Source organism: Cynara cardunculus, assembly GCF_001531365.2.
Source record: "Cynara cardunculus var. scolymus isolate 2C chromosome LG 12, CcrdV1, whole genome shotgun sequence".
NCBI lineage: Eukaryota > Viridiplantae > Streptophyta > Magnoliopsida > Asterales > Asteraceae > Cynara > Cynara cardunculus.
Window position 1 is genome coordinate 38692287 of NC_037539.1, and position 13914 is coordinate 38706200.

The 13914-nt window shown below is 31.0% G+C and overlaps 1 protein-coding gene across 1 annotated transcript; it reads right to left on the minus strand.

The window, feature by feature from the left end:
- Nucleotides 1-225: 225 nt before the first annotated feature.
- On the minus strand, nt 226-2306 carry LOC112522891 (probable flavin-containing monooxygenase 1). The gene is made up of 5 exons (XM_025132218.1): nt 1850-2306; nt 1534-1771; nt 1248-1423; nt 805-1163; nt 226-716 (listed from the first exon to the last, which is right to left on the minus strand). Exons 1-5 carry the CDS (start codon nt 2249-2251, stop codon nt 377-379), a joined length of 1515 nt encoding a protein of 504 aa, XP_024987986.1. The 5' UTR covers nt 2252-2306; the 3' UTR covers nt 226-376.
- Between the last annotated feature and the right edge of the window lie 11608 nt (nt 2307-13914).

The following is a 13914-nucleotide window of genomic DNA, read 5'->3' on the forward strand; positions in this document are numbered from 1 at the left end:
CGCTAGTGTTAGTAACCATCAGTGAATTCCGTCGATGATAGCATTATCCACCACTGTTCGCCCCATGCACTATCACTGATGGATCACTGACAGAATTCACCATTTCCAACGGTTTAGTTCGTCTTTGATAGGCTCTCAGTTTTGTAGTACATCATTCTCGTTAGAGACACATCCCCAACTCAACACGTCCTCCACCGTTTTATTATTAAATATATTAAATATACACATAAAAGATGAGACCCTCTCGGCCATCCCATTTTTGATATTAAATAAGCCTGGTATTATATTGTTGTTTTATTCCATTTTTGACCAAAAATGAACACAAATCATATGAAAACTTGTTATTAATGACGATGAACTTATGGGTAGGGATTAATTATGATATATAATCCATGGGACCATAAGGTTCAAATAATTCAGCCCACATCCCATTCTTCCGTCGATGGTTCCAACCCATGTCTTTGCAAAGTTGATCGTTGTACCATATATCGATAGCAGCCAATACAGACCTCTGGTGATATTCACCAGCAGATTGCTTCATGTATTCATCCCAATTTGAGATATCTTTCTCCATCTCTTTGATGCTTGGCAGTTTGAATGTCCCATCCAGAAGCTCTACCACCCATCTGCACCTCATTTCTGATGTGAACAGGTTTGATATACTTTCTGAGAATCCAATTATTGCTACTTGTGGTATTCTTGGTGGAATGCATTCTCTGATATATGCATTTCAAAACCAAATGTTAGTCAAAATACTAGTAGAGAATACTGGGTATCTGCGATGACTAATGATTCTGGCCCCACCTGTAGAGAGGAACTCGAGAATCCGGTGAAGGCGCGATGAAGTCACGCAAATCTTGTGACATGAAGATGCTTTGAAGCTTCTGAATCCCTTTGAATCCGGTAGCTAATATGACGATATCCGCCAGTGTTGGTTTATTCTCTCCATCGATCAGGATGCCATCTTGGTAAAAGCTGAAACCGGGAGATCTCTTTAACAAAATGCTTCCCGTTTCAACTCGGTTGAAGAAGTCCTCAGGCATTATTGAAACTAAACCCGAACGTAGATCTTTTGAGAAGCTACACTTTGGTACCATGTCGAATTTGGCGAGAGGACTCTTCTTTTTGACGTGGGTTTCGACAAGCTTTGAAATACCCCATCTCTGTTACCAAAACGTAGTCATTAATTTGTTCGAAATTTTACAAGTACAATGTAGGCAGAAATGAAGTAATTAAGAGGTAGTCACCAGAGGTGATAGAATGGTTGCCAATAGACCAAGTAGGAAACCTTCACCGGGCTTATGAACCAGAAGCTCGGAGAAGCGATTGAAGTACAAATACGAGAGGGGAATTCCCCATGGACTGAAATCAGGTAGCTTCCATCGGTCGTTTCTATATAAAATGGTACATGGATTCTCCTTTCCTGATATCACCAGAAATGAATTAAGCTGAAGAAAACTAGATGTATATATATTTTTTATATAATGGAATGGAATCATGATCGATCATCGGATTCGACTAGCTGCAACTAACCGTTTACBGATGAACATTCCATTGCRATATCGAGTCCTTGTTTTTGAAACCCCACAACAACAACGCTCTTCCCTTTAATGAATTCTTCAGCTTCTTGGTGATCCATAGCAGCATATTCCATGGAGTGAATCATTTTGCCTCTGAACACCTCAGGGCCAGCTCCTGGAGCAAACTCTGGTATGTTTGGAAAATCTTTGAATCTTCCCACGCACAAAATCACAAAATCTGCATCATGCACCTGTTTTCACATGCCAATTGATCATCGTTCCATCTGTAACTGGGTGCTAATGTGTTATGGTAAGAATAGAAGACATACCTTTGTACTTTGACTGTTCTCAACTGTGACTTTCCATTTGCCTTGTGGAAAGGTTTCTCGTGACGGTGTCGGTGGCCCATCGTACTCGATTCCCTTCACCACGGAATTAAACTGAATGTGGTTCATCAAGTCGAAACGAGTGGCGTAAGACCGTAGATAGTTTAGGAGTTGGTGCTGTGTAGGGTAGTCTTGGGTCACTGAAGAAGGCCATGGGAAGTCGGAAAACTGGAACGAACCCTTGAACGACTGTAGCCTGGTGGTTCTTATGGTTTTAGCCCATACTCCACCAATATCGGATTGTGACTCGAAAACGATGGGATTGAAGCCTTTAGAGAGACAGTATTTACATGCTAAAAGACCGCTGATTCCAGCTCCAATGATCACCACCTGTTTCTTCTCCATGATATCGATAAGATAAGATCGAAGGTTAATTTCTTGTGATGTTAATTATTCGATGAAAACCCAGCGCCTATAATGAAATTGCGACAAAGCAAAAAAAATAAAAATCTAGTGGGTTGATATCCCCACATCTTTCCCTCACTCACGCCCTCACATTTTTAAAATTTTTAATTTTAAATTTATATTTTATAACTTGTAATTAATTAATTAATTTACTTTACATTTTTTTTTAATTTTTCATTTTACACCCTTATTAAATTAACATACATAATCGTATATTAATTAAAACATGTTTAAAAAAATATATTTTTATTTTAACAAAATACATCATTATAATCGTCTCGTTATTACCTTCGAAATAAGCCAAATATTAAATAGTTTTTAACTTAATTATATTATTATATATTATATATATTATGAAAAAATATTTTTAATATTTACGCTTTACACTTTTATAGTTATTTATTTAATTTATATAGTACATAATTTATTTTTTCAATTTTTGTTTTACATCATTATCATATTGAAAAACATAATTTTATATTAACTAAAATTAAATCTAACAACGAAATTAACCTCTCAGGAAGCATTTTCATACCCTTTATTCATCTTGTTCATCTTACATACTCATTTTTAATATACTTTTTATTTTAACAAATTACACCATTATAATCGTCTCGTCAATCTCTTCGAAATAAACCCAATAATGAATATTATTTGATTTAATTATATTATTATAATCGTATTTTCAATACCTTTGAAATGAACACAATATTAAATATTTTTGGATTTAGTTCTATTATTATCTATCATATATAGTACGGAAAAAATATTTTTAATACTCGCACTATATACTCTTGTAGTTATTTTTTTTTAATATATCCCTAACTTTTTTATTTTTCATTTTCATTTTACATTCTTATCACATTAACATACATAAATGTATATTAAATAATATATGTTAACAAAATACGTTTTTATTTTAACAAGTTACACAATTATAATCTTCTTGTAAATACCTTCAAACGAGCTCAGTATTGAATATTTTTGGTTAATCATATTATTGAATACCATAACTACATAAATTATTTTTAATACTTACATTTTATACTCTTACAGTTATTTATTTAATTTGTTCTATATACATTACTTTTTTCATTTTTCGTTGTATACCCTTATCAGATTAATATACATAATTGTATATTAACTAAAATCCGTTAAAAATATGTTTTTATTTTAATAAGTTGCTTCATCGTAATCGTCTCGTCAATAACTTCAAAATCAACCTAATATTGAACATCGTTTTATTTAATTATGGAACTGTAATTATATAAATATCACAAGGGTATAAAATAAAAATAAAAAAGTAAATAAATATAATAAATTTTTATAAARATATAAAGTATAAATATTGAAAAAAAATCATATACAAATATAAAATTTAAAAATACGTATTTTTAATACTTTATTAATTAGTAATAATATAAAGTTAATTAATTTATATAATTATTAAAAAAATATGTATTCTTGATACTTAATTAATATTAATAATATATAGTTAATTAATATATGCAATTATAGTGTAGATAAAAAAACCTAGAGGATATAATAGAAAAATATTTAAAAAATTGAAGGGTTAAAGTTAAAAATATTAAAGGGTTAAAATTGAAAAATAAAATAAATAAATTTTAATTATTTTATTGTATCATGTAGGTGGGGGTATAGAAAAGTAGGGGGGAAGGGGGTGGGGTTAGAAAACCCCAAAATCTATTGGCAGTGGGTCATATTTTGTTGGGTGTCACTGACACTAGAGAGGATAAGTGTATTGTGTTCTAAATAGCACGAGGATAAGTGTGGTTGGGAATATTACTTCAATAGGTAAGTGAGAGTGGTGACTCTTGACGGTAAGCGATTATTCGGTAAATGTTTGGACGACCCTTTAATTGGTTCAAAGTAGATTTTTCTTAATCAATTTTAATTGAACTTGAATAGGTCCATTCTGTCTTAACTAGTTCAAATTGTCACTTTCATGTTCGGCAAAGTCATTGGGAGATTTTTTTGACTTAAATTGTCAATGAGGCTTGGTCCTTTGAGATTTTTCCTTAGACCAGTTCGAGTTGTCACTTAAGTCATGAAAAAAGATTGGAATCTAAAATCAATTTTTTCATGACTTAAATATCTGTGTTACTCAAGCTTGATTCGAGTAGGAGTTCGAGCTTGGTTTGAGCTTCGAACGATTTTGAGTTTAAAAAATAGTAATCTAATTCGAGTCAAGTTTAGTTTTTAACTACTCGTGAGTTTTCTAGTCGAGTTCGAGCTTGAGAAATGACTATCAAGTTCGAGTCGAATATATATTGATACTCGAGATCAACTCGCATCATTTACACCCTAGTCTTTATGTGTATGTTTTACGCATTTGCATAAAAACTAAATTCTGGGAAAAAGAAAAAAAAATCCTTGCACATATGCGTAAGGATTCTTTAAGCAAAATTTTGAATTTTTATGCAAAAAGATCTTTTTACTTTTTTTTAATGTAAACTCTAACTAAAATGAGAATTTAATTGAAAAAATGACTAAAAACAACTACAAGAAAAATGACCTTAGGAGAAGGTTTTGTTTTGTACCAAAAATTTAATTGTTTAAGCAAAAATGGTTCCTTTGTGTCCGAATACTATCATAAGCTCAATTCTTTATGAAAACAATAATTTGATGCTCTTATTACTCTTCCCACTTGCACTTGTAATGCCTCTCATGTTTTCTTTAACCATGGTCAATGAATAAAACTTATGCAGTTCTTAATGGGTCTTGATAATGTATATCAACCTATTAGGAGTAACATTCTTTCAAGAGACCCTCTTCCTTCTGTTAAAACTGTTTTTTCTCTTATATCTAGGGAAGAGTCTCATCTTGGAGGCTCTGGAGTGTCCTCTGGAAATAAAAGGCAAAATTCTGCTTTTTTTAACAAAGTTAATGATAATAAGAAAAGATTTGGTAGACCATCAAATTTACTTTGCAAACACTGTGGTATGTCTGATCATATAGTTGAAAGATGTTTTAAACTCATTGATTTCCCAAAAGATTTTCAAAACATACTACCAAGACCCCCAAATCAAGGTTTTAAATACTTGTTTAGTAATGCTTGTGTAACAGACTCTCATAGGAATGAAAATATTTCTAATTCATCCATTCCTTCTCTGGGAACAAGTTACTAAGTTTCTTGCCTTATTAGATCAAAAGAACTCGTATGAGGCAGTTTCTGCTAACATGGCAGGTTTGTCTAACTTTCATAAGACTGGTTGGATTATAGATTCTGGAGCTAATCAACATATGACATCTAGTTTTTTAAACTTGGACAATGTTGTTGACATATCTGATTTAAATTTAAAAGTAAATCACCCAAATGGAACTGAGGCAAAAATAAATAAAATTGGGAATTTAAAATTGTCAAACAATGTTACTTTATTTGATGTCTTGGTGGTTCCATAATTTAATGTCAATCTTTTGTCTATTCACAAACTTGCTAGAGACAATAAACTATTCGTTCGGTTTGATGAGTCTTGATGCTATGTTCAGGATTCTGATCAAAAGAATGTAGTGGGGACTAGTAGTTAAGAAGGTGGTCTATATTTTTTTGATCAATTTAAGGGCGAGTCTTTTTCATGTTTCTGCTTCTGTTGTTATTACAAGTTGTTTGTCTACCCAACTGTGGCATAGTCGTCTTAGTCATTCTTCTGACCAAGTTTTATTTGTTTTAAAGGACCAACTTAAACTTGAAAGTAACAATGTAAGTCATTGTGAAATCTGTCATATGGCGAAACAAACTACAGAAAAATTTCCTTTAAGTGATCATAAATCCAAATGTCTTGGTGAACTTGTTCACTTAGATGTTTTGGGCCCCTATCAGGTAACCAGTAAGTGTTCATTCCTGAACTTCATTTTTCTACAAGTGAGTATATGTGTGTGCTCTTTTAGGGAGAAAAATCGCAGCTTAAGGGTAAGGGGTGCAAGAAGTGAAGAATTTTGGTGTGAAGAGTTTCATCTTTTGATCTTCAAAGGTAAGATCATATTTTTCTTTGACTCTTTCGTTTTAATGTTACCTTAGTTGTTATAGTTATGAGCTTAGCCCTCGGTTTTATGTGTTGGTTAAATGAGTTTAATTGTTGGTATTTGGTTTAAATTGATTTTTGAGGTTTGATTTTTGGTTCACCTATTGAATAGTTAAGATTTGTTTATTGTAATTCGATTATCTTGACAAATATTGATTTCTTCCATGATTAAGTTAAGATCAATTATTTTGGTTTTTATATGAAGATTTTCAATGTTACCTTGTGAGTTAACTGTTTTGTTGATTCTGAATGATGTATTGGGAGTTTTGTATTCAAATTTAGGTAAGTTTGGCGAGGTTTCTGGGTAAAAACCACGTTGATGTTTGTGCAAGTTTTTCAGCCGAGAACAAGGCAAGAAGACTCTATGAGTCCTGCGACTTTGGTCGTAGGCTAGGTCACAGAACCCCCTTGTGTTGGGATTTTTTGATTTTTCCTTAAGATCATGTTCATCAAAATTAATTTATTTTGGTGTTTTGGTAAATTAGAAGTGATGTTCAAGGTTGGATGGAAACTTGGTTTGATCAAAGACGTACAAGTTGAACCTGTGTTGTCCAGTAACTTGCGTGACAATAGCCGCGACTATGGTCGCCTGGCAAGTCTCATAAGTCATTGTGGTGTGGTTTTCCCGTTTTTGTCTTCTGTCATAAATGGTCTTTTGGGGTATTGATTACGTGCCTTAAGGGTTGATTAGAGATAGTGGTGAGACTATCTTTCTATATTGTGATTTGTGCTTCCGTTATTCATATTCAAGCACTCGGTTGTGATTTCTCGTTTCGGTTAAAGTTTATATCTTCATTCATCGTGATCAAGATGAGTTTTCTTATAACCTTTTGAGTTAAAATGCATATGTTATCAAATGATACTATTTCAATGTTATACCTTATTGGTATGTTTGGATTATTACCATTAACTGTATACGGTTTTTAAATACATGTTTTGGAAATTAACGCATGTGGTTTGATAATTGATTCTTAGGTTAAAGGGACTTAACAATACATGTGAGATTGTGGTGGTCCGTACAAGGGTGATATAACTTTAACCCACGAATATGTTTCGTGTGGTGGACCATTGTGAATCCTGATTGTCGTCTTATTGTAGTGTGCATTTGTTTTAGAAAAAAGACTGTTGTGGCTAGCTCTTTGGGAGGGATGTAGTGCCCAAGAGCCTACTTTTATGACTAACTGATTTGAAGGTTTTATTTTAATTGGTTTTACTGGACTATTGCATTGACGAGGAATTTTCTCACTAGACCGTATAATCTAACTCTCATTTTGTTTTTAAAAAATATGCATTTCAGGACAACCTTGGTTAGAAGGTAAAGGAAAGGGAAAAATATGGGATCGTCAATTTTGATGTTTATATGTAAAGCCTATCGGGGAGTATTTGAAGTCTGCTTTTGATCTTCATGCTATATGGATCTCTTTGTGTATGAGAATCTTATTAGAAAAAATTTGTGGTACCTTTCAATCATCCTTATAGTTTCATAGAAAGGGACCAATCTGTATCCCCAATATGACATGATATGTGAATGAACTCTGTGTTATATGTTATGTGATTTTTTTGGGTTGTTACATAATCTTTATCCAATATCTCGTCTTAGGCATACAAATCACAATTCTATTCACAATTCACTTTTCTCAAATATAATCACAACAAATAAATCAATTACAAGGTTAGGTGACCATACTCACTAAAGCAGTAAAATCAAATTCACATGCTTCATTAATCATTAAAACTGATAAAAATCACATTTATTACGCGTATACTTAGACCAATATTCGATCAAACTCCAACATCTAAAATTAGTTCATGTTTAGGTTGATAACAAATAACATAAAGTAGAAAAGTTCATAGGTTTAGATATGGTTACTAGCTCAAATTCAAAATAGATGTAAACCCTCTTATTGCAGTTGAATACCCTCGAATACTGATGATGAATCATCAAATCTTCACTCTCAATTTGTTTCCTTATCTACAGTTGTTCAGAAAATCCTCCAAGAAATGCCCAAAAACCACTGAAAGTAGCCAGAAGTTGGCTAGTGTGTAAAAGTGTGGCCAACTCTGGCACGAAATCAAGTTTAATCGCACCATAGGGTCCCATACGACTTACCAAATGACTTAAGTCGCATGGAAAGTCACCCACAGTCGAAAATAGCCAAGATGAGCTTTTGAAACTCATGGCCCAACCCACGTGGGACGCTGTTTTCTTCTTCTTCAGATATGTTTCAGCTCAGATTTATCTCTAAAAGACGATGTTGGACTCTTCTTCGAATCCAGTTTCACTCAAATTCTTCGTAATTAAATAATCATAAAATTCTTTTAATTTCACAAAAAGGGTGGTACTTGTAATGAAGTTTCTAAATGTCGAAAACGACATTATCAACGATGCCGAAGATGACATTGATGTTGAAAAGTAAAAGTGGGAATAAAGACAAATTTAAAAAGGCAAGATAAAGAGAATTACAAAAAGATAATATTAAAAGAAAGAAGAAAATTAAAAAAAAACAAAAAATAAAGTCACCAAGACAATACCTTGATTCGAACACGAATTGTAAAAGATAGTAAAAAGAAGACGAGACGGCATAAAGAACAACTTTTAATAACACAAAAATTCCAATGTATTTCAATGGCTCAATTGAAAAAACAAAATTGTAGAAATTGTCAAACCCTTGTCCAGTTAAGTCATTTTCCAGTTAAGGGGTTGGTTGGACCAGTTAGTCAACCAATTACTTGTTTTTTTGGGAGGGTCTAGGAGCGGAATTGGGACGACATAACTAGTTAGGGTCGTATCTACCATAACCAGGCAAAGGCGAACCCACATGGATAGAAACGGTGGCACATGCCACTGCTTCATAGTAATGTCATATGAGAAAATACAGTTCTGAAGGTATCACCATATTGTTTTGTTGGTGCCACTGTATACTTTTTGAAACTAAAATATTAATATAAGACTTTAATGGTTGGGATGGTAAATGTTCTTGTCTTTGTAAAAAAGGCTTTGTCTTTGTATTGTTTTTAAACTTAAATTTTGGTGTTTATTAAAATACGTCTTGTGTTTTTAAAAATATATGTAGACTGGACTAAAAAATGAGTCTTTTCTATAAAAAGAACCAACTAATATTAAAAAAATTATTTCTTATAGTCAAATTGTGTTATAATTTTTTTTTTTGGATTTGTGTCTGTGACCAAACCCGGTTATAAGAGATAATATGATAGAGGGGGGCCTAGATTTGGTCAATTTTCTGATTTGAAAAGACGAAGAAAAAAACAATTTGATGACAAATATGTGATGTCTTTAACTGCTACTAATAATCTGTATCATATAATTAAATTAAAATTTAAACGATGATATACATGATATATTTAAAACAAATATATGATTAGTTGACTCGTATAACAGGTTGAATATTCAGGTTAATAAAAAAAAAATATGATTATATGATAATAGAATCTTATCTTGTTCAAAAAAATCCAAAATGACAATGACATTTATATCTATTGTCTTGTCATTTACATGCAATTTATTCAACATACAGCAATAATTTCAAACATGTCGCTTTAAAGAAAACGTGACAATTTGTTTGGCAAGATGCCACCCAAATTTATTGTAATTATTTATTAATAATCTATTTATATATATATATATATATATAAAAGTTAGATATATATATATAAAAGTAAGATTCACAAGAAATAATGTGACATTCTAAGAATTGAGTATTCTATATTTATTGCATTGATGTTGAGTTTTGTGTATCTTACATTGATAGTGAAATGAAAGATTAACAATTGATGGTAGTTATATGAGATGAGGTTGGGGTGTCTTTATTTTAACTCATGAGTTGGATTCTCATGGTTAATCCTATGAACTCATATTGTTGGCTCATGTTGGCTCATGTTAGCTAACCATCCAAACTCATGGTGTTGGTTTATTTTGGCCAACCCCTTATTTGCAAAAAAGTTATCTTTATAAAAAATCTTTATATATATAAAAGTGACATCCAAAAGAAATGATGTGACATCTAAGACTTGAGTATTATATATTTATTGCATTGAGAATGAGTTTATGTATCTACAAGATTGTCAATTGATGATAAATACATGAGAGGGGTGTCTTTTTTTTTTTAACTCATGGAGTTGGATTCTCTTGGCTAATCCTTTAAACGCATATCATTGGTTCATGTTGGCTAACCTCTAAAGTCATGGGTTGGTTCATTTTGACGAACCCTTTATTTGCAAAAAAGTTACCTATATAAAAATTCAATATATCAATACAAAAGAAAACTAGAAAATAATGAAGTAGCATCATTAAAACCAAATATTTTAAAATCCTTGCATTATGTTTAGATTAAGTATCCTGATAGTTGAGTTTTGTGTATACCACATTGATGGAGAAATGAAAAATTGACAATTGTTGGTAGGTATATGAGATGAGGTTGGGGTGTCTTTCTTTTAACTCATGGGTTGGATTCTCTTGCCTAATCTTATAAACTCATATAATTGGCTCATGTTGGCTAACCTTCCAAACTCATGGGATTGGTTCATTTTGGCCAACCCTTTATTTGCAAAAAAGTTATCTTTATAAATATAAAAGTAATATCCACAAGAAATTATGTGACTCCCTTAAAATTGAGTATTATATATTTCTTACATTGATGTTGAGTTTGTGTATCTATAAAATTTTATACGGTAAATAGAACAAATAAACTCACACACCATCTTCATCTTTTGAGAGATGAAAGATTGACAATTGATGATAAGTATATGAGAGGGGGTTGAAGTGTCGTTTTTTAACTGATGAGGTTGGATTCTCTTGGTTATTCCTTTAAACTCATATCATTGGCTCATGTTGGCTAACCCTTTAAAATCATGGGTTGGTTCATTTTGGCGAAAGCTCTATTTGCAAAAAAGCTACCTATATAAAAAATCAATATACCAATACAAAAGAAAACTAGAAAATAAGGAGGTAGCATCATTAAAACTAAATATTTTAAAATTCTTGCATTGTTGTTAGATTTTGGGTATCCACATTGATTAGAAATTGATATATTGATAGAGGAAGATTGATATATAAGAGAAGGATGAGATCCCTTTGAAAATTAAAAGGTTCATTTGGCTATATAAGCCATTTTATCTTTCAATTTTTGGAGTAATTGTTATTTTTTGGGCAAAATGCATAAAATAACAATCTACTTTCATAAATTTCTTTATTATAGCATTGTACTTTCAGTTTTTCTTATTACAGCAATGTACTTTCAAATTATTTTTTATTAGGACATTGTACTTTGAAAAATTTACCCATTATAGCATTGGGTAACCTTTTGATTTAAATTTACCCATTATACTAGGTTTCCATGCCACCTCATTGTCCATGTAGGCTGTCCACATGTACTATAGTGATGTGACTTTCTTACTACATCATTGTACTTTCAAAATTATTTTATTATAGCATCTACTAGTTCTTATTAAACACTGTATTTTTAATTTTAATATTTAGATATTTTACATGATAAATGTATTAAATGAATTAAAAAAATTCTAAATTATTGATTAATATACCAATATCAATAAAACTAGTAGAACACAACTTATCTCGCTAATATTTTTAAAAAAATATGTGTTTTTTGAAAAAAAGAAAATAAGAATTGTTCTTTTTTAACAAAAAATATTATCTTTACTTGACGAATATATTATATTTGTTTAAAAACTTTTTACTTGACGTATAAATATATTAAATTAATTAGATTTTTTTGAAGTATTTATTAATATAACAATATTAAAAAATTGTAGATAACAATTTATTTCGTTAATATTTTAAAGAGAACTTTAAAAGATATGTATTTATTTGAACAACATAAAATAGAAAAAATTGTATTTTTTACAAATAAAATATATCTCGAAAATAATGTTGCATATTTATTTAATAAATATTTTACTCTAAGAATATTTAATTTAAATGCAACTTAATAAGAAAAAGTAAAAAAAAATGTTTTTTTTAGATAATAGCAATGAAAAATGAAAATCACTAATAATAATTTGAAATATGTTTTTATTTTAATTTTAGTTAAGTCATCAAAATGATGTGTCATCCACATCACCTCATTAAAGCCACAAAAGCAAAAAAGTCAAAGGGTTAACCGGTTTAAAAAGTAACAGGTTACCCATTGCTATTATGGGTAGATTTTTTAAAGTACAATGCCTTAATAAAAAATAATTTGAAAGTACATTGCTGTAATAAAGAAAAACAAAAGTAGAATACTATAATAAGAAATTTTGTGAAAGTAGGTTGCTATTTCATGCATTTAACCCTTATTTTTTTTATAAAACCTAATCAGTAGTGTCAATATCCATCATAATAATCATACATACATACATACATACACACACACACACACACACACACACACACATATATATATATATATATATATATATATATAAGTATTGATGCGGCATCCTAAGAATTGAGTATTTTTCATTATTGAATTGTGATTGAATATTGTCTAACCTAATTGATAGATAGATGAAATATTGATAATGAATGGCGGGCATATAACAAGACATTGAGATGTCTTTGTGGCAAGTCACGAGACTGACTTCTTTTGACCGAGTGCCTAAACTCACGTGGCTGGATCATTTTATTGAGTTTCCGAACATATGGGGTTGGCTCATTTTGGTTTTTTTTTTGCGAAAAAGTTAAATCTATACTAAAAATTAATTAAACAGATAATTTTTATATGTTTTTGAAAGTACAAAGCATAACCGTTGATGCGACACCCTGAGAACTAAATATTCTTTGATCTTGAATTGTGATTGAGTTGAGAATTTTGCAACTAACCCTAGATTGTAAAAAATGTAGTAAAGTGTTCCTACAATCCATGCAAAAAGTGTTTAAATAAGTGAGCTAAGTATTTGATGTCACTCTTGGCATGAAGGACCACGCCCTATTGTTTCCGGAGGTCATAACCAGGCTAACAAAGGGTATTGCCGCAATTAAACACATACCTTTTGCTACACGATTCCATTTTAAAATCATCACTAGTCGTCCATTTGCAGCATGAAACGAGGAGCACCCTGTGGGTTGGACCCTAAGGGACTGCAAGATTTTTTAGGCCTAAAAACATCATTTGAAGATGTTTTTGGACAATTTTGCGCTTTTTTGCTTTAACTTCACATTTTACATCTGAGTTTTTATGTTTGGCTCATCTTGTGAAGCCCGTTTGAGTTTGGCGCTCTTATTTATGTGATTCTTCGGTAATTTGGATGGTCATCACTTAGAATACACAAATTTTCAATTTTCTTCACAAATTTGAGTTCAATGTGAATTCGATTGAAGCCTAAAGTTCGTATCCATCGAATAAACGAACTTTGGAAGAGATCATTCCCGGGCATTCACAAAATTAACGGGAATAATCTTTTGTTTGATTTTATCGGCTGTAGTAGTATCTAGATAACTATATTTCAACTTTACAAAAACTATGATGAAAGAAAGTACCATCTAATATATATATATATATATATATATATATATATATATATATATATATATATATATATATA